General features: G+C 34.3%; 2 protein-coding genes across 10 annotated transcripts in view; both read left to right on the plus strand.

Annotated features, from left to right (window-relative positions):
- Positions 1 to 22,223, plus strand: part of LOC120542147 (protocadherin alpha-C2-like) — a 503,189-nt gene that overhangs the window by 81,402 nt on the left and 399,564 nt on the right. The window contains exon 1 of one of the 9 annotated variants that reach the window (XM_039774353.1): positions 10,421 to 12,895. The exons of 7 other annotated variants lie outside the window; for them this stretch is intronic. In XM_039774353.1, the coding sequence (XP_039630287.1) occupies positions 10,514 to 12,895 (2,382 nt within the window). In that variant the 5' untranslated portion in view covers positions 10,421 to 10,513. Of the gene's footprint in view, positions 1 to 10,420; positions 12,896 to 22,223 lie in introns of those variants that run through there. One more of the 9 variants, XM_039774341.1, reaches the window with a different exon arrangement.
- Positions 3,208 to 5,613, plus strand: LOC120542606 (protocadherin alpha-7-like). Its single transcript, XM_039775179.1, has one exon. The coding sequence runs from the start codon at positions 3,208 to 3,210 to the stop codon at positions 5,611 to 5,613; it is 2,406 nt and encodes an 801-aa protein (XP_039631113.1).

Below are 22,223 nucleotides of genomic sequence, written 5' to 3' on the forward strand. Positions count from 1 at the left end.
CTGGATGGGGTATCTGTGCGAGGGCAAGGGAGTGGAAACCTGTATGAAGACATATGTCTCCAGAACATTGTAGAGTATAGACAATCTGGTCTAAATCACAATTAGGTTGAAGAAGAAAAGAGTTTATGGATGACTCTTTAGATGGATAGTGGCAATGGAGAGCTTTGAAATTTGAAGCCATCCAGAAAAACCATCATAATTGTTTGTATTTTCCAAAAAACATTTTCTTAAGGGTGAAATGTTTATTCATATGTGATATTCATCATACTGTAAAAATCAGAAAATCGAAGTTGGTTCTGCTATCTATCTATCTATCTATCTATCTATCTATCTATCTATCTATCTATCTATCTATCTATCTATCTATCTATCTATCTATCTATCTATCTATCTATCTATCTATCTATCTATCTATCTATCTATCTAAGTTGAATGTTTCTGTTAGGTACACGTTAAACATTCTTCTATCCTTTCATTGTCTGAATCAGTTTAATCAGATTAGAGAATGATTAAGGTCTATTCTTGCAGCACTGAACAACTGGAGAAGCTAACTCTGGGTAGGGCACTTATGCACATACCCACAACTTACCTTGGTCAAACCTTAGATTTAGTTATTAACCTGTAACATGTATCCTTGTTATGTTGATTAAAAATCAATTATTCAGGGAAAGGACCACACAAACACAGGAAGAGTGAACACATTACTTTATAGAAAAATGTACTTCTCAGGACATTGTACAAGGAAAAAATTAATTTTAGTAATTTCAAAATGTAAAGCAGTATTTGGAAATGGGCCACACTTTGAAATCATGGTTAATGGTGCTGCTTCAAAAATAAAGGACCATATTTCCATTTAATTTTCTTTCAGTTCAGCTAGTACTTATATTGCTTTGAGGATGAACAATACAGGTTTTGAATGAAAGAGTTTTTATTCATCTTTACCTTACAAAATTAAAATAAGCAATGTCTCAAAAACATTCTGACAATTGAAAAAAATCACGAGTTCATCATCAGCACAAAAAAACGCGTTAAAAACATTAAAAAGTTACTATAATGATGAAGAGGTAACATTTTTAAATAACGTCTTAGAATGACAAGATGGTTTAAAGCACTGCTGTCGAACACTTGTTCATCTCAATACTTCTCCTAATATTAAAGGTTACATTAGGACATGCCCATACGATTGTTTAGCAGACTAATCAGCTGAGGTAAAGTCAAATTCAACACTGAAGTTGTAATTCACAAAGAATCCAGTAATATAGTTTAGGACAGGCCTTTTATGAAACACATTTTCCATCATCAATTAATTAGAAAAAAAAAAAACAAATCACCATGTTCCTTCTAATAAGATGAAATGTTCTTTTCTTATTCACCATTCGCACTTCATTGAGAACTGAGTCAGTGTGATAAGTAGACAACTTAACTCAAGCCATCAATAATATACAAATTCTAAAAAAACAAAACATCTTAAAATGAGAAACCTAAAGCAAATACCATGATTTAAAAAAAAAAAAGAAAGAAAATTAGAGGCACATACATTTTTGTAAAGATTAACCCTCTGGCAGTAAAAGACAAATTGGCTACCTTGGCCCCTCTGGAATATTTCAAGTAAATGCAGGTGCATATCGTTTTTTATTAAAAGATGAAAGTGTTTTACATGCACATCTTTATTCATATCTTAATTTTGTTAGGGACACATAGTCAAACCTACATGTAAAAAATTAAATCCTAAAGGAAATTAATAACACATTTATTTTATTTTTTACAACAAAGAAAAGTTATTTTTATTGATTTGTGTGTATAGAATAGGATGGTGGCCCAGTTACTGGTACTGTAACTGCCTGTGTGGAGCTGACATGCAATCACTTTGGTTTGGTCCAATGCCTCAATGACACAGATAATTAAATTAACTGGTATCTCAGAATGGACAAAAAATGTGAGTGTATGTGTGTCTCTAGAAGAACTTCACCATGGGCACAGTAATGTTAGTATAGTCCGTAACTTTCTGTATGTGTAAACAATGGCACTCTCTCTAAAAACTGTTATTATTAACTCAGGCATATGTGTATATAACTTTATTTATTCCTATATAAGTGGTATACTACATTTTTTTTTGCAAAATTATACAAAAATTTTCAAGTGATTAAATAAGAACATGATTTGGGAGTCCATCTAGTCATCTTTAAAATATGCATTATCTTAAGAAGGGTTGTAGGGAAACTGCAGTCTATCCCAGCAAGCCCAAGGTGCAAGACAGGAAAAATGACAATCCATTGTAGTTTAAACACACAGACAGACGCATACATTTGGGCCAATTTAGCAGCACCAGTCCACCTAACCTTTAAGTCTTTAGACTGCAGAAAGAAACCCACAAAGACACAAGGAAAACATTCAAGCACCACACATCAAGGACAGAAGACTTGAACCATGGTTCCTTTGTTCCGAGGCAGCAGCATTACCGCTGTGCCACCACACCACACACGCTTTGGGAGTCCACTGTTTCCAAGGTGTATATGCTTCTTTCTTTCTTTCTTTCTTTCTTTCTTTCTTTCTTTCTTTCTTTCTTTCTTTCTTTCTTTCTTTCTAAAGAAGCAGAAAATATATGAACCCCCAGATAATTATGATAAAACTTCAAATGACTGAAGCATCTCTTGCTGTGCTTCAGTTTATGGTTACAAAAGGACAAATAGAAATACAATGCAGTGTACAACTATTTTTTCTAAAAATTTAAAAGAAAATTAAATTACATCTGTTTTAACCTTAATTGTTATTTGTTAATTTCTTTGGATATATGTGATTTTCTTTTAAGGAACAAATACGTGAGTGTATGATATAAATTAGTTGATTATGTATTTAGGCAGATATCCGACAAAAACAAAAAACAAAAACAAGAAATACCTATAACAGCATAAACATATTCAGTTAAAAAATCTCTTCGAAATTTCTGAAAGAAACACAAGGTGTCACTGCTTCCCAATTTACCCCCATTTCTGGCTCAGAAGAATCGTTATTAATAAGCCCTGCCTCTTTCATTTTCCTGTTCTCCGGGAGATAAACAGAGTGAATTGAGCTTTCTTTGTTAATTCTCGGTTCAAACAAGGCCGCTCCTCCCGTTCGAGATCAATTTTATTCACAATCACTTGAATACAGATTGAGGATTTGAAAGGAGTATACCTGGCGCGAAGGTGTTGTTATATAATAATAATAATGGTCTATTCGGAACACGGAAAAAATCTTGTCTACAATCGTGTTGTTCTGCTTTTCGCTTTTATTATGTGCTTTTGGGAAACTGCATTCGCACATCTACGTTATACAGTACTGGAAGAATCGAAATCTGGGACGATTATTGGCAACATTATAAAAGATTTGGGTCTCGACATTAAACAACTGGAAGGGCGAAGTGTTCGTGTGATTTCTGGATCAAAGCAACAGCTTCTGCAGGTAAATCTCAAAACTGGAGATCTTTATGTAAACGAGATGATTGATAGAGAAGTATTATGCGACAGAGATCAGAGGTGCTTTATCAGCATTAAAATGTTTATGGAAAATCCGATGGAAATACATCAAGCAGAAATTGAAATACTAGATATAAATGATAATTCTCCGGCCTTTGAAAACAAAAAGAAAAGACTGGAAATTTCAGAACTGACGCAAACTGGGGCTCGATTTCCACTAGAGGGAGCAGCTGATTCTGATTCTGGTATTAATTCTTTAAAATTCTATCAATTGAGTCAAAACGATCATTTTGTCTTAGAAGTTAAAGATATCCAGAAAAATAAAATCCCAGTGCTGGTGTTACAAAAAGCACTGGACAGAGAAGTGAAAGGAAATTTTGATTTTTTGTTAACTGCGTTTGATGGCGGTAATCCACCAAAATCTGGAGATATGAATATTACAGTAATAGTTAGTGACGTTAATGACAATGCGCCGGTGTTTGCTGAAGAAATATACCATGTAACATTAGAGGAAAATGTTCCTTTAGGTACCTTTATTTTAAAAGTAAATGCGATTGATTTAGACGAGGGTATCAATGGAGCGATTGTGTATTCCTTTGAGGATTCCACAAAGAATAAAATCTCCGGTTTGTTTCAACTGGACAGTTACACAGGGGAAATAATAGCGAATGGTTTAATAGATTTCGAAGAGAGGAAATTTTATGAAATTGAAGTAAAGGCTACAGATAAAGGCCACGTGCCAATGAGTAGCCACTGCACAGTTTTAATTAAAATTAAAGACATAAATGATAATGCACCTCTTATAGAAGTAGCATCGCTAACAAGTTCTATTTTCGAGGATGTAAAACCGGGTACGGTAGTTGGACTTATTAGTATCTCTGACCTTGATTCCGGTGTCAATTCTAAAATAACGTGTAGCTTACCTGACAAACTGCCTTTTCAACTGAAGCCGGCATTGCAGGAAAATTTGTATTCTTTAATTACAAGCTCACGACTGGATCGAGAATCTGTATCACAGTATAATATAACAATAACTTCCAGAGACTTTGGTCTTCCTTCGCTGTCGTCGCATGAAACTATTTTAATTAATGTATTGGATGTGAATGATAACAATCCCAAATTTTTGAAAGACCCGTATATATTCTTTATTTTGGAAAACAGCACTCCTGGAGTATCCATATGTGCAGTTAGTGCAGTGGATGCCGACGCCAAAGAGAATGCTCTTATTTCGTATTACCTGAAGGAAACTGAAGTCGTGGAGAAGCCAGTTGTGCCTTTCCTTAGTATCAATTCTGAGAATGGACAAGTGTTCAGTTTTACAACATTTGACTTTGAAGAAATGAAAAGTTTTACTTTCACTGTTATAGCTAAGGATTCCGGAGTCCCTTCGCTTAGTAGTAGCGTCACTGTGCGCGTTTTTATCTTGGATCAAAATGATAATCCGCCAGTTATTGTTTTTCCGTTTACCACAAATGGAACCTCAGTTGTCGAAGAGACGATTCCCCGAAATGTAAAGGCTGGATATTTTGTTACGAGAATTAGAGCTTATGATGCTGATGTTGGATATAACGCGTGGCTTACTTTTTCTTTGGACGATGCTACCGACTCTTCACTTTTCAGTGTGGGGCGCTATACGGGAGAAATTAGGACTATTCGAGCGATTTCCGAGTCCGATGTCGCTGTACTAAAAATAGTGGTACTAGTGAAAGACAGTGGCAGTGTTTCATTAAGTGCTTCTGCAACTGTAATCGTGACAACAGCTGAAAACATGGAAGCCAATGCGTTTTCTGAGATTAAAAGCAGCAGGACACGGGAAGAAAAAGAGAATAATGTGACATTTTATTTGATCATCATATTGAGTTCAGTTTCATCATTGTTTTTAATCTCCATAATTATTCTCATCGCTTTTCGATGCCAGAAAACAAATCAAGATTTTTTAACTAAGTACTATTTAGATGACACCAACTATGCAGAAGTGAGTGGATCTCTTTTTCACAGCCATCATTACCAAACAGCTGAAAATCGACTCATACTTGTTGGACCAGAAGTTAACAGAGATTCGGTAATGGATGTGGGGAGTAATGGAAACACCCTAATCATTCCTGATAATGGAATTAAAATTGCACAAATGGTGAGTGACATTTTTTTTTTAAAGTAAGCACAATGACCTATTAATGGCTGCATTCAGTATTTCTGTTATAATATCACACATTTTGCCAGTGGAAATAATATAACACTTAATGGTTGATATCAGAAAAATGCTTTCTAGTTGGAACAACTTTTATAGTTGTAGATTAGCTTAAGTTTTCAATCCATTAATCTTTTGAGTGTTTTATGCTTTCTTCTTTTTACATAGTGCCCCTCACTGAGAACAGTGCATCAGCATATCACCTATCATGCAATGACAGAGCATATTAAATATAAATATATTTAGCACTACAAATTTTAGTGTTTCAAATTAAAAACTTAAAATATATTGAGGTACAACATCTCCCAGATGATGCACAAAATAAGGCAAATCATGTCAAATCAAAAGAACCAATTTGTGAAACATTTGAAATTAACTGAAAAAGAAAAAAATATTATGATAAATACCTCCCATCCATCATTCCAACCATCCCTTCATGACCCTGCATGCTTTCATCCTTATCCTTTCTACAAAGCAAACCAAATTGAGGAGAAAAGAGCAAATGCAAAAATAAAAACCTAATGTGTGTCATTATATTTTTTAAATTTTATTTATTTTTTAATAATTTTATTACAATCCATAGAAAGCAATCAAGTTTGTACAAAGAGAAAAATTAAATTAAGAACAGAAATGTGTGTCTATTTAGAGAGGCACAGACAGATCTGTGGAAGGATACAAGACCCTCTAATAGGCATTGAATACACCTCAGAGTTCATTGCAGCCCATCATACAGAATTAGAAAAATAATTTAACTACAACCACAATGCTAAGTTCAAGCTGTTCCTCTAAACTTAGTTGCTGTACAACAATTCCACTTGTTAGAGAGGATACTGCAACATAATTTCACATTGTGACTGAGTTTCTGAGGTCAGTGACTGTGATTGGAGATTATATTCAAAACTTTACAGCATCCAAAGCATTGTACAAAAAGTTTGTTTTTGGGGGAGTGACAAGAAAGAAGCCATGGCTGAATAAGAAAGTCCTTGCCCATTAAGAATCTTCTAAACATCATTTGGTGGATACAGCAGTCTAGTAAAACGTCTGGTGGTCTAAGAAGACTAAAGTGGAATACTTATCCTTGAACACTCATTGCATGATGTGAATCAAACACTGCATATCAGTCAGGTAACATTCTCCCCACGGTAATGTTGGACAGTAGCAACATCATGCTGTTGTAATGCCTTTCAACAGAAGTGACTGACAATATTGCAGGAATTAGTAGAAAAATGAATACTGTACAATATAGACAGATCTCAGAGGACAACCTACTCTCCTCTGGCTGAAATCTCAAAATGAGGAGGTTGATTAGAATATAACTATGAAAAGTGCAAGGCACAACTCAGTTTTCCACCTTGTCTTCTTTACTCTGGGCTAATATAAAGTTGTCGAACAGTTTAATATGGATATATTAAGAATGAGGGGGAATATGCTGGGAGCAAGGATACTAAATGCAGACTAAACAGATACCCGGAAATGAACCTAGAACTGAGGATCTGCATGGCAAAAGATCTTGTATGTCAGTGTAAGATTTTTTCAGTTTAATAATGAACATTGTTATTTAATTGAGCATTTAAAACTCATATTCTCTTTGGATGTGAATCATATTAATTTGATTCAGCCAACAACCATGTAACCAAGTAAAGCTTTGTAGTCTGAGAAGATGAAAGTAGAATATTTTAGCACTCTGTGGATTTATTGTTCATTTATTTTAGTTTCCAGACATTTTTCTAATTTCTCCAAAATTAAAAGTAATACTACTACTACTACTACTACTACTAATAATAATAATAATAATAATAATAATAATAATAATAATAACAATAATAATAATAATAATAATCTCCATCCATGTCATTCATTAATGTGTTGTTATTTTTTTGTTTCATTTTTAGAATTCCTATTTGTTAAGACCTAGAATACTGATTAAATCATTTCCTCTAGCATTAAAGTTATTAATGATAATACCTATTAGTGTTTGAATATTTACAAAATAGGTTTTACATGAACTGAAATTAAAGTTGGTGTCTATCCTTTGCTAAATGTGGCGTCAATAAACGTCTGCTGTCCATGGTACTGAAAAAATGCAGCTTTAACGGTGGCGTGTATTTTATATTTTTCAAATTAAGACTAAATACATTAACAAACCATTTTTTATGACAAAGTAACATCCATCCATCCAATTCCAACCCGCTGAATCCGAATACAGACCTTTTTTATATACAGTATATATATTTTTATGGGCTATTTTCTTCCACAGTGGGTTTATATAGTTGCCAGTGTTTCTCTTGTGTAGGACTGTAAACTGGAAAGCCTGGACTTCACTCTCCACAGACTTAACTGTGTATACTGTTGCTTCTTTGAGGGATTTCAATGTTATTTGAGCTTTCATCTATCATTTCTAAACTATTATTTTAACATGAGTGTGGACCAGTGTCATTCTATCAATTTAGCATACTAAAACTAGATGGGCCTTGAGGACAGGGTGCTTTTGTCAAGATGTGTGCAGCTTAGGCAGCCCCTCAGTCGCTACACCAAGTGACCTTCCCACCTGGGATAGTCTTTAGCTGTCCCATCCAAATATGCACTTAGGGAAATTTTTTATTTTAATAATAGAAAAGCTATGCAATTTTTCAAATGTCTAGCCATGATTGAGTAGCACCTATCTCACATTATGTATTTTCTGTGTATGATTCATACTGCATAATCTCTGCATGCTTGTGTCGTTGCTTTTCTAAAACTTAAGCTGTGTTTTTTGCTTATCTAATCTTGTTAAATTTGCCACACTACAGAGAAGCGTTCACAGAAGGAGGACTGACTTAAGAAAAGGGTCATGACTTTGTAGGTAGGGGTCATGTACTGACTGGAAGAGGGCAGTACTTCTTATGAATAATGGATTGTTGATTATGGGCTGTTATCTGTACATCAGAATAAACAAAACATTCTTCAAAAAAAAACTGCCCAGAGGGGACTGGGCGGTCACATGGTCTGGAATCCCTACAGATTTTGTTTTTTACGTCCAGCCGTCTGGAGTTTTTTTTTTTTTGTCCCCTGGCCATTGGACCTTACTCTTATTCGATGTTAATTAATGTTGATTTATTTTGTTTTCTTATTGTGTCTTTTATTTTTCTATTCTTTATTATGTAAAGCACTTTGAGCTACTGTTTGTATGAAAATCTGCTATATCAATAAATGTTGTTGTTGTTGTTGTCACGGGGGTCTGCTGGAGCCAATCAGAGCCAACACAGGGCACAAGGCAGGAACCAATCCCAGGCAGGGTGCCAACCCACCGCAGGACTCACACAAACACACCCACACACCAAGCACACACTTGGTCTAATTTAGAATCGCCAGTCCACCTAACCTGCATGTCTTTGGACAAAGTAACATTTGAAAAAAAAATCCCGAAAGTAGGCACCGACCTCCATTGTTTTTATATTATTTTTAAAATGTTCTTTGTTTAGTCTGTCAAGCTCGGTTTACCGTGGTATTAGAAGGTTTGTAAACTTTTACAATTTTCTCTAGTTCTGCATAAATATGATCTAAATCATGTACCTTTTATATGTTTTATCCTAAAACGAAATAAAGAAAAGCAAAAGAAGACATTATTATTATTATTATTATTATTATTATTATTATAGATTTTAAACATTATTGGTTTATTATTATTATTATCCATTGCATGTGGGAAAAATATACATACTACTGGCTCCTATTGTTTCAGACGATCATTGATTTTTTTTTTTCTGATGATATTACTAGAAATTGAAATCAAGCTTGCCACTCCTAATTGACAACTAAGTTTAATACATATTAATGAACTGTTTTTAATTTACCAACACTGGAAACTTTCCAATGCACGTTCTGAATGCTCATTTTTATTTTATTTTTATCACCATTAGTCTAAGCCATGTTTCTAAAGTGTAATTTTCGTGTGAGTAAGAATGTTTCCTTAATTTTAAATTACCATGCTATGAATTACAAATGGAGTTTCTGCTTAACACTTTCTAAAATGTGTTTTCTTCCTTTTATGCTATGTTTGAACATCTATTGACTGTGTTGTTTAATTTTGTATGTGGATAATTAAAACATCACTTTCTGTACCTTTTTTAACGTAATTATAGATGTGTTGGGTTGTGTTGTATCAGTGCTGGGGCATTAAACAAGCAGTACTTTTGTCTTTTCACTTTGCTGCTTTATATTTTAATCCTAATATAAACAATATAGCAGAGGTTGATATGAGTTTAAATATGTTGTTATAAAGATATTTTAATTGTATTATCACCCTCATTCCTTGCAATGTTTGGTATAACATAATTTATCTAAATAATGAAAATGAATTTGTCATGGACAACATTTCTTTGTTGGAACAAAAGCTTTGGTTTTGTTTAAGAAGCGGAAATAAACATTGCATTGTTTATTATTGCATTTTTCACCTGCAGTTTTACTATATATGAATGTAATTGCAAGTTTTTTGTTTTTTTTTTCTTTTCATTGTTCAACATAAATTGTAAAATGATGCATATGATTTTAGGAAAAACAAGATTTTGTTTCTCAATATATTTTATATTGCCCTTTTATACAGGACAATTGGACCAATTCATACATTTACTATGAATAATTACATAATCCAAAATTTTACAGTTTCTAAAATGAACGCAAGGTGTCACTGCTTTCCAGCTTTTCAATACTTCCTAAACGATTATTAAAAAAAAAAAAAGGCAAAGCCCTTCTGCTCATTTTGATTCCGTTTCCACAAAGAAAACAACACTGTTTCCGAGTTTCAGACTGCTCATATTGCACGGGTTTATAAATATATATTTTTAAAATTACTGGAAATTTCTATAAACAATTATATGCGACAAAAAGGAATATGCTTACTGTAAAAAACTACATAAAAATGCAAGGCTACAAGGGGATTTTTCTAATTTCATCTTTTCTTTGGTGCTGTTGGGGAAATGCTTTTTCACATCTACGTTATTCTGTTCAAGAGGAATTAACATCTGGAACGATTATCGGAAATATTCTAAAAGATCTGGGGTTTGACATTAATAATCTTGAAGGACGAGGATTTAGGGTGATTTCTGGATCAAAACAACAGCTGCTTCAGGTAAATAACAAGACCGGAACCTTGTTTATAAAAGAAACCATTGACAGAGAAATGCAATGTGGCAGGAACAAAGATTGTTTTATCAGCATTAAGATTGTCATTGAAAATCCTTTAGAAATTCATGAAGCTGAAATTGAAATTTTAGATATAAATGACAATTCACCGACCTTTCCAGAAAAGTCATTAAGCTTGGAAATTTCAGAATCGAGTCCAGTGGGATCGCGTTTTCCTTTGGAAGGGGCCTATGATCCCGATTCTGGTGTGAATTCAGTAAAATTGTATGAGCTTAACCAGAACGATCATTTCATTTTACAAATAAAAGAAGACAGCAAGAAAAATAAAATACCAGTTTTAGTGATACAAAAAGCTTTAGACAGGGAAATGAAAGAAAAGTACGACTTTCTGCTGACAGCCTTCGATGGGGGCAATCCTCCGAGATCAGGAAATATGAATATTAGTGTATTAGTTGGCGACATTAATGACAACTATCCTGTTTTTCTTGAAGATACGTATAGTGTAACATTAGAGGAAAATACTCGCGTGGGGACCCTTGTACTAAAGGTAAACGCCTCAGACTTAGACGAAGGCACTAATGGCGAAATTGTATATTCGTTTCAGCAGTCAGTTCAGAATAAAGACGGCGAATTATTTCACCTTGATATGTATACAGGAGAAATAACAGTTAAGGGGGTGATCGATTTCGAGGAGAAGGAATTTTATGATTTTGACGTTAAGGCTACTGACAGAGGACAGATACCACTAAGTAGCCACTGCACTGTATTAATTAAAATCTTAGACATGAATGATAATGCACCTATGATTGAAATAACATCCCTAACGAGCTCGATTTCTGAGGATGTAAAACGCGGCACAGTAGTCGGGCTAATCAGTATTACAGACCTTGATTCTGGTGTTAATTCTAAAATAACGTGTATATTGTCCGACAACCTGCCGTTTGAGCTAAAGAAATCTTTGCAGAAAAATCTGTATTCCTTAATAACAACCTCACTGCTGGATCGTGAATCAACATCTTACTACAACATTACAATAACTGCCAAAGACTTCGGACAGCCTTCTCTTACAGCTTATGAGACTGTTACTGTTAACGTGTTGGATGTAAACGACAACCATCCAAGATTTTTACAAGATCCTTATGTATTTTATATCGAAGAAAATAACATTCCAGGAGCCTGTGTCTTTTCAATAAGCGCAGCTGACGAAGATGCGAATGAGAACGCAGTTATTTCATACTACTTGCGGGAAAACGAGGCTGTGGATAAGCCGTTATTGCCTTTTCTCAGTATCAATTCTCTTAATGGTCAAGTTTTTAGTTTTGTAACCTTTGATTTTGAAGAAGTGAAAAGCTTCACCTTCATCGTTGTAGCCAAAGACTCGGGAGTGCCTTCGCTTAGCAGCAACGTAACTGTGAAGGTTTTTATACTGGATCAAAATGACAATTCGCCAGTTGTTGTGTTTCCCCTCACCACAAATCAAAGTGCAATTGGAGAAGAAACAATCCCACGAAACGTGAAAGCGGGGCACTTGATAACAAGAATCAGAGCATATGACGCTGATGTTGGATACAACGCTTGGCTTTCTTTTTCTCTGGATGAGGTCTCCGATCGGTCACTTTTCAGTGTGGGGCGCTATACAGGGGATTTAAGGACACTTCGGACGATTACGGAGTCTGATATGACTGTTCACAAAATGGTAATTTTAGTGAAAGACAGCGGGAGCTTTTCATTTTCTACATCGATCACAATAATAGTCACCACCGCTGAAACAACAGAAGCCCACGCATTGTCTGAAATCAACACACGCACAATAGAAGAAGACAAGGAAAATAAGTTGACATTTTATTTGATTGTCGTTTTGAGTTCAGTGTCATCTTTATTTTTAGTTGTTGTAATTTCTCTTTTCGCCTGTCAGTGTTGGAAAACACAACACGATTTAATAAGTAACAAGTACTTGGGCGACTCAAATTACGCAGAAGTGACTGGATCCCTTTTTCATGACCAGTACCAGGTAGCAGAAAAGCAGTTCGTTTTCCTTGGACCAGAAATGAACAGAGATTCAGCAATGGATACAGAGAATAACGGAAATACTCTGATCATTTCCGACAGTGGGATTAAAATTGCACGTATGGTAAGCGATATTACCTCTTCATTGCGTTTTATATGTTTAGTAGGCCCGTTCACTTCTAGCAGTTGCTTGATTTTCTTGTAAAATAATCTACTTTTAGTAACATTATAAAGAAGGCATTTGAAAATAATTTATCTGTCTATAGTGAGATGAAGACATTTTATGCTAAACTTGAAAGTTGTGGACTAACTTTTAAAAATAAATGCATTTGTCAGAAAGGACCCTTAATAATAACGTTTCTAAAATGAATCTTTACTTGGTTGTGTTGTCCCTCACAAAAGCATTACCTGACCAAGAGCTAATTTTTCATCCTTAAAGGGTTCTTTGTAAAAGGTTCTTTGGACTTTGAAAACTGTACTAATTTATTGATAATACAGTAATCTTAAATGTGTTTCAGCTACCGGGCGTGGTACTGTAAAATCAATAAGACCAGAACTTAGCCTCCATTGCTGTATGCATCAAGAGTACTTTTTAAACCAAGAAATCAATTAGTATTTCACAAATCCGTTATCGTGTATTCATGGTAGTTATGGAACCGGTTACAGATGTCCATAAATAAAGGTAATTTCTGAAACCTTCCACTGGATGGTTCTTTTGTGGACCAAAAATTTTGCCCCAATGGCTTCGCTCTGAAAAAACAATTTGGTACCTTCATTTGTAAGAGAGAATATGGCACCACAGGAACTAGCATTGCTTTCGATGCAGAATAGAATTAATTCAGTTATTAGTCAGTAGTACTAAGGTGTTGAATACTGCGTTAGCCATTATGAATATAATGTCAAACAAAATGACACCTTTTTGACACCTTAAACTAAAAAGTTTGCAATATGCAAGCTTTCAAGGCAACTCATGGCCCCTTCTTCAGACAAAATATAATCAGATGTAATGTAATGTACTTACATGTTTCCTGAAGAAGGAGCCTTGCTTGCATACTGTAATCTTTTTAGTTAGTCAATAAAAGGTGTCATTTTGCTTGATTTCTCTCTGCAGTTAAATAGTCAGAAAGTTAACATTTTAATTGTAAATATTTTATGAAAAATCAAAAGATATGCATTTGAGAGTTTACTTTAATACTGTTAGAATTAATTCAACACTTCTGATTTTTTCAATGTACAGGGATGGCTCCTGCCTGGATTAAGCAGTTTTGTGTTTTGTTTTTTTTTTTTGATTCCTGTGTGGATATCTCTCAAGCACACTTTGTTTAATCCTGTCAATGATCTTTGTTTTTGTGATATCTTCATAAGAATTCTTTGGCAAAAAGTGATTTTAATTTTTCCCCCAACCTTTCCTTGGATCTTTTAGACATTACATTAATTTTCCAAAAGTTATTTCGATTTGTCTGTTACATCTGTGAGAGTGTGTTCAGGGTAATTTGTTGTAAAAGATGTCTATTGTTATGATGTGTGCCTTGTTCTTTGTAAAGCTGTTAGCATGGTAGTTATGAGGGAGGTCAGACTACAAACAGATTGTCTGAAATGTATTCCTTTCATGTCTTTGGGCAGCTATCTATTGAAGTTATTTTAATATTGCATGATGATCAGAAAGGATTAATGCCCGATGAAACTGTTTTTATTTCATTATTTTGGAAAATGTACAATGCATACAGACACATGACATGAATAATAACAAGTCAGTTTCTGTCAACCTGTAAATGCCAATGTTCTGTTTTTCTAACTGGCAGCTTTTCACATGACTGTTAAGAATACTAAGTTTAAAAGCAACTCTGATTGGCACTCAAATTTAACTTACTTTTGAACTTTATTGCCAACCAACACAGTTGCTAAGAGTTTCTCATTGTGTTACATCCATAGACATAAGAAGGTAAATACAGTTAAAGAACATAATGTACAATATTTGATGACATAACAAGATTGTATACAGCAGTAATAAAAACATACTGTATATTGCACAAAACACAAATATACAAAACAATACAGTAAAGCAGAATTGTACTTTCTCCCATATATCAAGTAAGTTCTTATAATATAAATAGCAATAAAATGTATAGGATATTAGGATTAAGGAGCTTAGAAACCAGGAAAAGACAGAGATGAGTCGAAGACTGTGTGTAACCACAATATCTGAAAGAAAGACATTAACATGTCTAGTAGTTCTTTCCTTTAGTGACTGCTAGCATGTCCTCTATGGTAACAACTAAAGAGGTGGGTTATGGTGAGTGTAGTTTTTAATTATGTTTCCAGCACATTCCCTGACCTGTGATGTCAACAGGACCTCAATGGAGTCCACGTTTAGGCCAATATTCATCTCTGCTGTCTGACAGCTGAATGCTGTCTGATCAGCCATACCAGATTGCTAAGGAGAGAGTGAGATTTTTATCATTAACAGCTCTATTAAACTGTATCAGCTCTAAATGGGGCAGGTTAAACTGTTTAATTTGGTGGAAATAAAAATCCCCTGCTGAGCTTTTTTGACAAGAGTAGTTATGTCTTCATCCCAGTTCAGACTGTGAGTGATAGTTGTGCCTAGATATTTATATGATTCCACCCTATTGACAGTGACATCATTTATAACTAAGGGTGTTGAAAGTCAGTAGGCACTGAAAGGTCACTGAAGCACTGTTTAGTAATTTGTTTAAGGTGATTATACAGTAGTTCTTTTATGAAGAAATATTCTCATTTTTGTACTAAATTAGCCTTTAAACAACTTCAGTCTGTGTCCTCATATTCTTGATGAAGAATAGTTGTTAAAATAAGGGCAGACATCAATACTCCTTATCACACTTTAATCGCATCACATCTTAATATCATTTAAAACATTCCATTCTTTCTGTCTCTTTCTCTTAACCATGCATTTCCAGAAAAAAAAAATTGCAATTTGGAGATAAAACCCACATAGTGCATTAAAACTGACATTCAGGCACGTTACACAGTTTGGGCGTGAACTTTCTTATTTTGTCTTGTAATTAATTTTAAAGTTTTTTCTCTTAAGGTTTACTTTTCAGTGCCATATCAAATTTTCTGTATACATTCTTAGAATTAAATTACATTTGTTTGTATTAAATTTTGTTAACCAGACTTCTGTCCATGCCTGAATTACTAATGGATTCTGTTAACTGTTTCTAAATTCACTTTTATGTCATCCAGAAATGCATTTTATTTCTTTATTACATTTATTTTTATAAATAAAAAAAAAGACATAAGTGCTGATCTATGTATAAAGAGACTTTTGACCTCAAGTAATTTTGCACTGCTTCCCACAATAGCATGTTCTAGTTCAATGAATCATCTTTAATGTATTGTGTAAAAAAGCTTTCTGCAATACTGTACACCCCCATGTGTTAAACAAGAACAACAACAACAACAACAACAACAACAATAATAATAATAATAATAATAATAATAATAATATGTTCTTTCTCTTTTTATTTTTTCTTGTTTCACAATTAAACACAAGCATATTAATAAAACACAATTCTTAATATCTAATCTCACATTTATGCTGTACAAACATACCTTACTAGGTACTTTATTCTTTTTTTTTAATCTGTTTCCATTTATTTGCTAATGATGTCCATTGTTTTAAGTTTTTTGTAAATGGTGGTACTGTATGTTGTTTGCTAGTTAAAATTCCATTCAGAATTTCATTTAAACATGAATTTTAAGTGTTTGCATTTGTAATCTCTACCTTCTTTAAACAAATGTCTGTTCAGGAGAATTTATTTGGTTTTAAAATCCCAGAAAGTCTTTGCTTACTGTAATTATTTTTTTAAGTTTAAGATTAACAATGTATTTGAATTTATCAGAAAGTACTAACTTATTGCATCAAATAATTACTTTTTCATATATGTGATACTTTTTGCTGATCATAATACACTATTATACTCTTGACCTGTATTATTGAGACAGTTTTAAGTTATATTTTAAATTGGTGAACATTTTTAGCCTTTGCATTAATGTCGGTTTCTTGAATTCCTTCTATATCAACTGAGGAGTTTTTTTTTTTCCAGTTCTTTCTCCTAGTTATGTCTTGTATACATTTATGCCAACATGAAATATGTGAACTTTTACTTCTACTTTGAATCTAAAGAAAAGTACAAGAAGCAAAATGAAAGTTAACTGACAGATAATAAAAGACAGACAAATATGAACTGAGTACTCCGAAACACATGCCAAAGTCATAGTGAGCAATGCGGGTAAAGATCTTAGCTGTAAAGTGTTCTTAGGAGCACATTTTAGCTTTTTCAGATACTAAAAGGATGCCAAAAGAGCAGATACAAGGTCAAGAATAGGGCAAAGTGTTAAAATACCAGACCGAAGTCAAATAAACTCCTTAACAAAAGACCACAAGATACAAATACACTTATAGAAAAGCTGAAGTTGAAAGAGAGCAAACAAACAATAAAAATAAAGAAAACAAGAAAGACAATCACACAGGAGGGAACAAAGCAACTTGTCAATGTCAATGTAGGAAATCATTGGGTGGCTATGAGGTTGCAGAGATTTACATGAACAGTGAATAACGGGTATCTGTAAAAGAAAGAAAGGCTGGCAGCCTGTGTACTATAGGTCTCCAGAATATTGTAGAGTATGGAGAACACAGTTTAACATTACAATCAGAGATAAGAAAACAGTTTATATGCAAATTGCAGGTTTCCAGGATACCTTCAGGTGCAGATTGGCAAATAGAAGTCTACCGCCAAAGAGAAAAGTAAAGGTGGTAAGGAGGCTAGCTTGGAAACCTATCATTTTACGGGTTCCTGGGCTCTCCAGGTTCCAATGACATTAGGTACTGCTGAAGAAAGCACTCTCTGTATGCAATTTAGTCACTTGGCAAGAGGGGAATAGGTTTAAATATGAAGAAGTCAAAGTCATGAGAGAGAGAGAGAGAGAGAGAGAGAGAGAGAGAGAGAGAGAGAGAGAGAGAGAGAAATCTGGCCATAAGATGAGACTATTTGGTGTCTCACATGAGAAGTGGGCATGTGAGTGCAGTGATCCCAAGTGATAATAAGAGAAGGTTATACACAAATAAAGGCTAAGAAGGGCAGTAGAATTTCATTTTTGTGTCTTATGCTTTGTGCTTTCTCATTGTTTACTTGTGAAGAACTGGCTGTTTAATAGACTTACTTGAGCATAGACGCTAAGGAAACAATGTGAGGGTCTGAATTACTAAAAATGTAGTTTATGGCCTTAACTATTAGTCTACACTTACTAATTCACAAAAGACTGTAGTCTTTATACTAAAAACAACTGTTTACATGAAGAAGCCTGAGTACATTATTTGCAGCTTTATATTTACACAAAAATATGCAGTAATATATTTTCAAACCTTTCCAACTTAAATCTAATTATATTAAGGTATGCGATTTTCCCATAGGTAACAATCATTTAGAGTCTGTCCAAATTAAAAAGCTCAGCATTTGTGGTGGTATATAGTGTGGGCAATTCATTAAAAATGTTAATAAAACTCACAATTTTTAAGTTTAGTCTCTAAACTCACTAGTCACTTAAAATGTACTCCCTCAATAAAATAACGTCTTCCAGATTGTTTTGCTACATTTTCCCTTGTGTTATCAGGCAATAATTTGGTTTATTATCTTTATACTAGTCTTTATTTCTGATGATAGTTTGCAAACTTGTTCAGAAATTATAAGAATGGTATTGTACTAGGATTCATTTCATCTCTCTTTGTAGAGTGGACTGATATGGACAATGTTCCAGTCATTAGGCATGTTTCCTATAATAATAATAATAATAATAATAATAATAATAATAATAATAATAATAATTATTATTATTATTAATATTTACATATATCTGAAAGGATTGCCAAAATATACTTTGTAAAGATTTAAGCAGGTAGAAAGTTCACTGTAATATGTACTGTATGTGTGACAATAATTCATCCATCCATCCATCCATTTTCTAACCCGCTGAATCTGAATACAGGGTCACGGGGGTCTGCTGGAGCCAGTCCCAGCCAACACAGGGCACAAAGCAGGAACCAATCCTGGGCAGGGTGCCAACCCACCGCAGATGTGTGACAATAATGATTCAAAAAACCTTTAACAATGATTAAAAAAAAACTGTCATAATGATCCGCTAAATGATGTATTTTGTTATTTTACTTAAAATTCCTCAGACCCAGGTGTTTTTTAGTCTTCAATGCAACAAACAACTTACATATATATTGTATAACTTTCCCATAGTCAAATCAGGAACACCCATCTTGTTTTAACTTCATTTTCCACTTCCTTTAGGAATACTTTGGTGTTTAATTTATTTGCTTTCAGCTGTCTGTTGACAGTGATTTTTTTTTCTTCCCTATTTAGTTATCACAGAAAGAATGAATGGGACATACACCTAAATTAAAAGCCTACCTCTTTTGAAGAAGTCATTCTGTGGTTTAAGGGCTTCTTGCAAGTTATGCTGGCATTGTCCACGTAAATGGGACTGCATGAACCTAGTTTTGATAGCTATGTGGAAGATACTATGGTTACACATATGAAGAGGAAAATCAAATGTTTTGTGTCCATTTTAGGATATCCTCCTCCCTCTAACAAAATGTGGAAAGCAGGTTTTTTTAGATGGGGGAGGAGTTTTGTTTAAAGGGAAGATGCCATGTTGGCATTGGTAGGAGGAAGTATAGACTCTGAGGCAGTGCAGAATATTGAGATACGGTGGATGGCATTTTATTAGCTCAGCGTTTTTCAAACTTTAAGTATTTACGACCCAAGTTTTCATAACAGTTTTAATCGCGCCCCTTAATGTTTTTTTTAAACCCTAATAAAATGTATTCCTATATTTTTTGCTGCTGATACACCGCTACAAGTTTAATTATACATACTTAATTTTTATCTACATTTATCTAACTCTATATTTATTTTTCTGCTATCAGAATGTAGTTGAAGTTAATTTGTTTTGGTTTCAGTAGATGTATTTTTCATATTTTCGATTCTTGTTTTCTTTTTACACATCTTCGCACCCCCTGTTTTGTTATTTCAAACCCCCACAGGTTGAGAACCGCCGTATTAGATGAAGGAAGGATGGAGTTTTGTTGGAGGGACGAAAATGTCCAAAATGAGCACTACACAAAAGAGGTTCTACAAGCTAGAATCACAATACCATTAGATCTTGTTTGAGAAATATATTTTGGAAATACATACATATATGAGTGTGGATTTGTAAACTGTTTTGAAACAATAATGGTCACAATCATCAGCACATCCAGTGTAAATGGCGGGATGTTTCTATTGTGTGTTCCACAGTGGCTAACAAAGTCATCAAGAAGTTAATGGGATTGTTCAGTCTTTATGTTTCCCCAGAACAACTTATCAGAGACATTGGGCCTCAATTTGTTTTATGGAAATTTGCCACCATTCACTATGCTAATTAATTATAACTTTTTACACTAAACCACATCATCCTGCCACAAAGAGTCTATGAAAAAAATGTGCATAAACAATCAAACATGCTCTGAATGGTTGCCAAAATCAAGTATTGTCTTAGCTTTACAGGTCTTGATAAAATTCTTACTGTCTTATAGTAATGAAGATTTTGAGACCATTAATGTGCCATCTACCACTCTCTGATGACAAAGAGACAAATTCACACAAGTTTTGAGTTGGGATTACCTCCACTGACAGGTGGTACAACACAATCAAGAAAATGAATTAGTCACTTAGACAAAAAATACAGGAGAAGGTCTTTTTATCTTGGTAAGATGTTCCTGGTTTAAAAATTCAACTGTGGATTTCTGCCACAGTTATCATTTAGACTGGTCCTACTTCTTACACTACCCAGATCCAGCTTGTTATAGGCTTCATTTGATGAAAACATTGTTAAAGTTAATGCCAACTGCTATGGTGCAGTTGGCTATAAATATTCCTGAATTGTCTTTACACGACTGTAACAATCAGATTTCTTTTAGGGAGGAACTGAGTGCCACACGTTGAGGTGTTAGAACATGTGTCCATCAGCACCTATATCTGTAGAAGAGTCTTCTTCAGTGACCTACACAACTTGGCCATCATTATACTGTTAGACATAGCCCCTAACACATCTAAATTGATAGTTGCATCTAATGTGGTGGGCAGATTAATACCATTGATAAATATAAGGGCTGAGGTAATCTGTCATAGTCTTCCCTTTGAAAAAATAATCACAATGATAACAGGAAAACAAAAAGAGAAAATAAACTGTAGTGTTTAATTTTTTTTGCTGTTACTAAAGAAAAGAGCACTTGTGAATTTCCCCATGGGATTAATAAAGTATCTATCTATCTATCTATCTATCTATCTATCTATCTATCTATCTATCTATCTATCTATCTATCTATCTATCTATCTATCTATCTATCTATCTATCTATCAATGTTGTATCTATTATTCTAAAGTCAGTCAGTCATTTTCTAACAAGCTTAGACCTGAACAGGGTGGGTTTCCTGGAGCCTATCCCAGCTAGCAAAGAGTGCAAGATAGGAACAAACCCTGGACATGACACCAGTCCATTGCAGGGCATACATGCACACACATATGCACCTTAACCACACACTACAGTCAGTTTAGCACTGACAGTCCACCAAACCTGCATGTCTTTTGAATGTGGGAGTAAACCTGAGGACCCGGAGGAAACACACACAGACAGGAGGAGAACATGCAAACTCCACGCAGGGAGAATCTGGGGCACAAACCCTGGTCTTCTTATTGCAAGGCAGCAGAACTACCATTGTGCCACTATGATTCTAAAGTGATACCTGGTATTGAATATTCTGCTTACTTAAACTAATGAATATTATACCTTAGTAAATACAAAAGTATAGTTGTACATTGAAACAACTGTGGCATTTATGTTCAGCAATGTCCGCTTATGTCCAGGGATACAACACAACATCTCCCTGTTTTGAGTGCTGCCCACCAAGATCTCATATACTTGTTGTTGCTAGCAAGAACAGAATATGTATAAATGTATTGATAAATGGATGTATTCTTTCCGGAATTTTTCAGTATTTACTTTCTTTTCTCAATAGAAACACAAATTCAGAAATTAATGTTATACATTAAACATGTGTATTGGCATATGGCAAATGCCCTGCGGTGGGCTGGCACCCTGCCCAGGGTTTGTTTCCTACCTTACACCCTGTGTTGGCTGGGATTGGCACCAGCTGACCCCCGTGACCCTGTAGTTAGGATAATGAATGGGGATGGAAGGATGGCATATGGAAAGGGTGTTTATATCACACCATTAATATCATTCCACTAATCTGTTCAATACAATGCCTTCAGATCGTATCTTCTTTACTTGTTTGGGTCATTGACAGAGCTTGAGATGATCTGCTGTGAAGAATGACAGAAAATCTCCAAATCTATGTGTGT

Source organism: Polypterus senegalus, chromosome 13 (genome assembly GCF_016835505.1).
Source record: "Polypterus senegalus isolate Bchr_013 chromosome 13, ASM1683550v1, whole genome shotgun sequence".
Taxonomy (NCBI): domain Eukaryota; kingdom Metazoa; phylum Chordata; class Cladistia; order Polypteriformes; family Polypteridae; genus Polypterus; species Polypterus senegalus.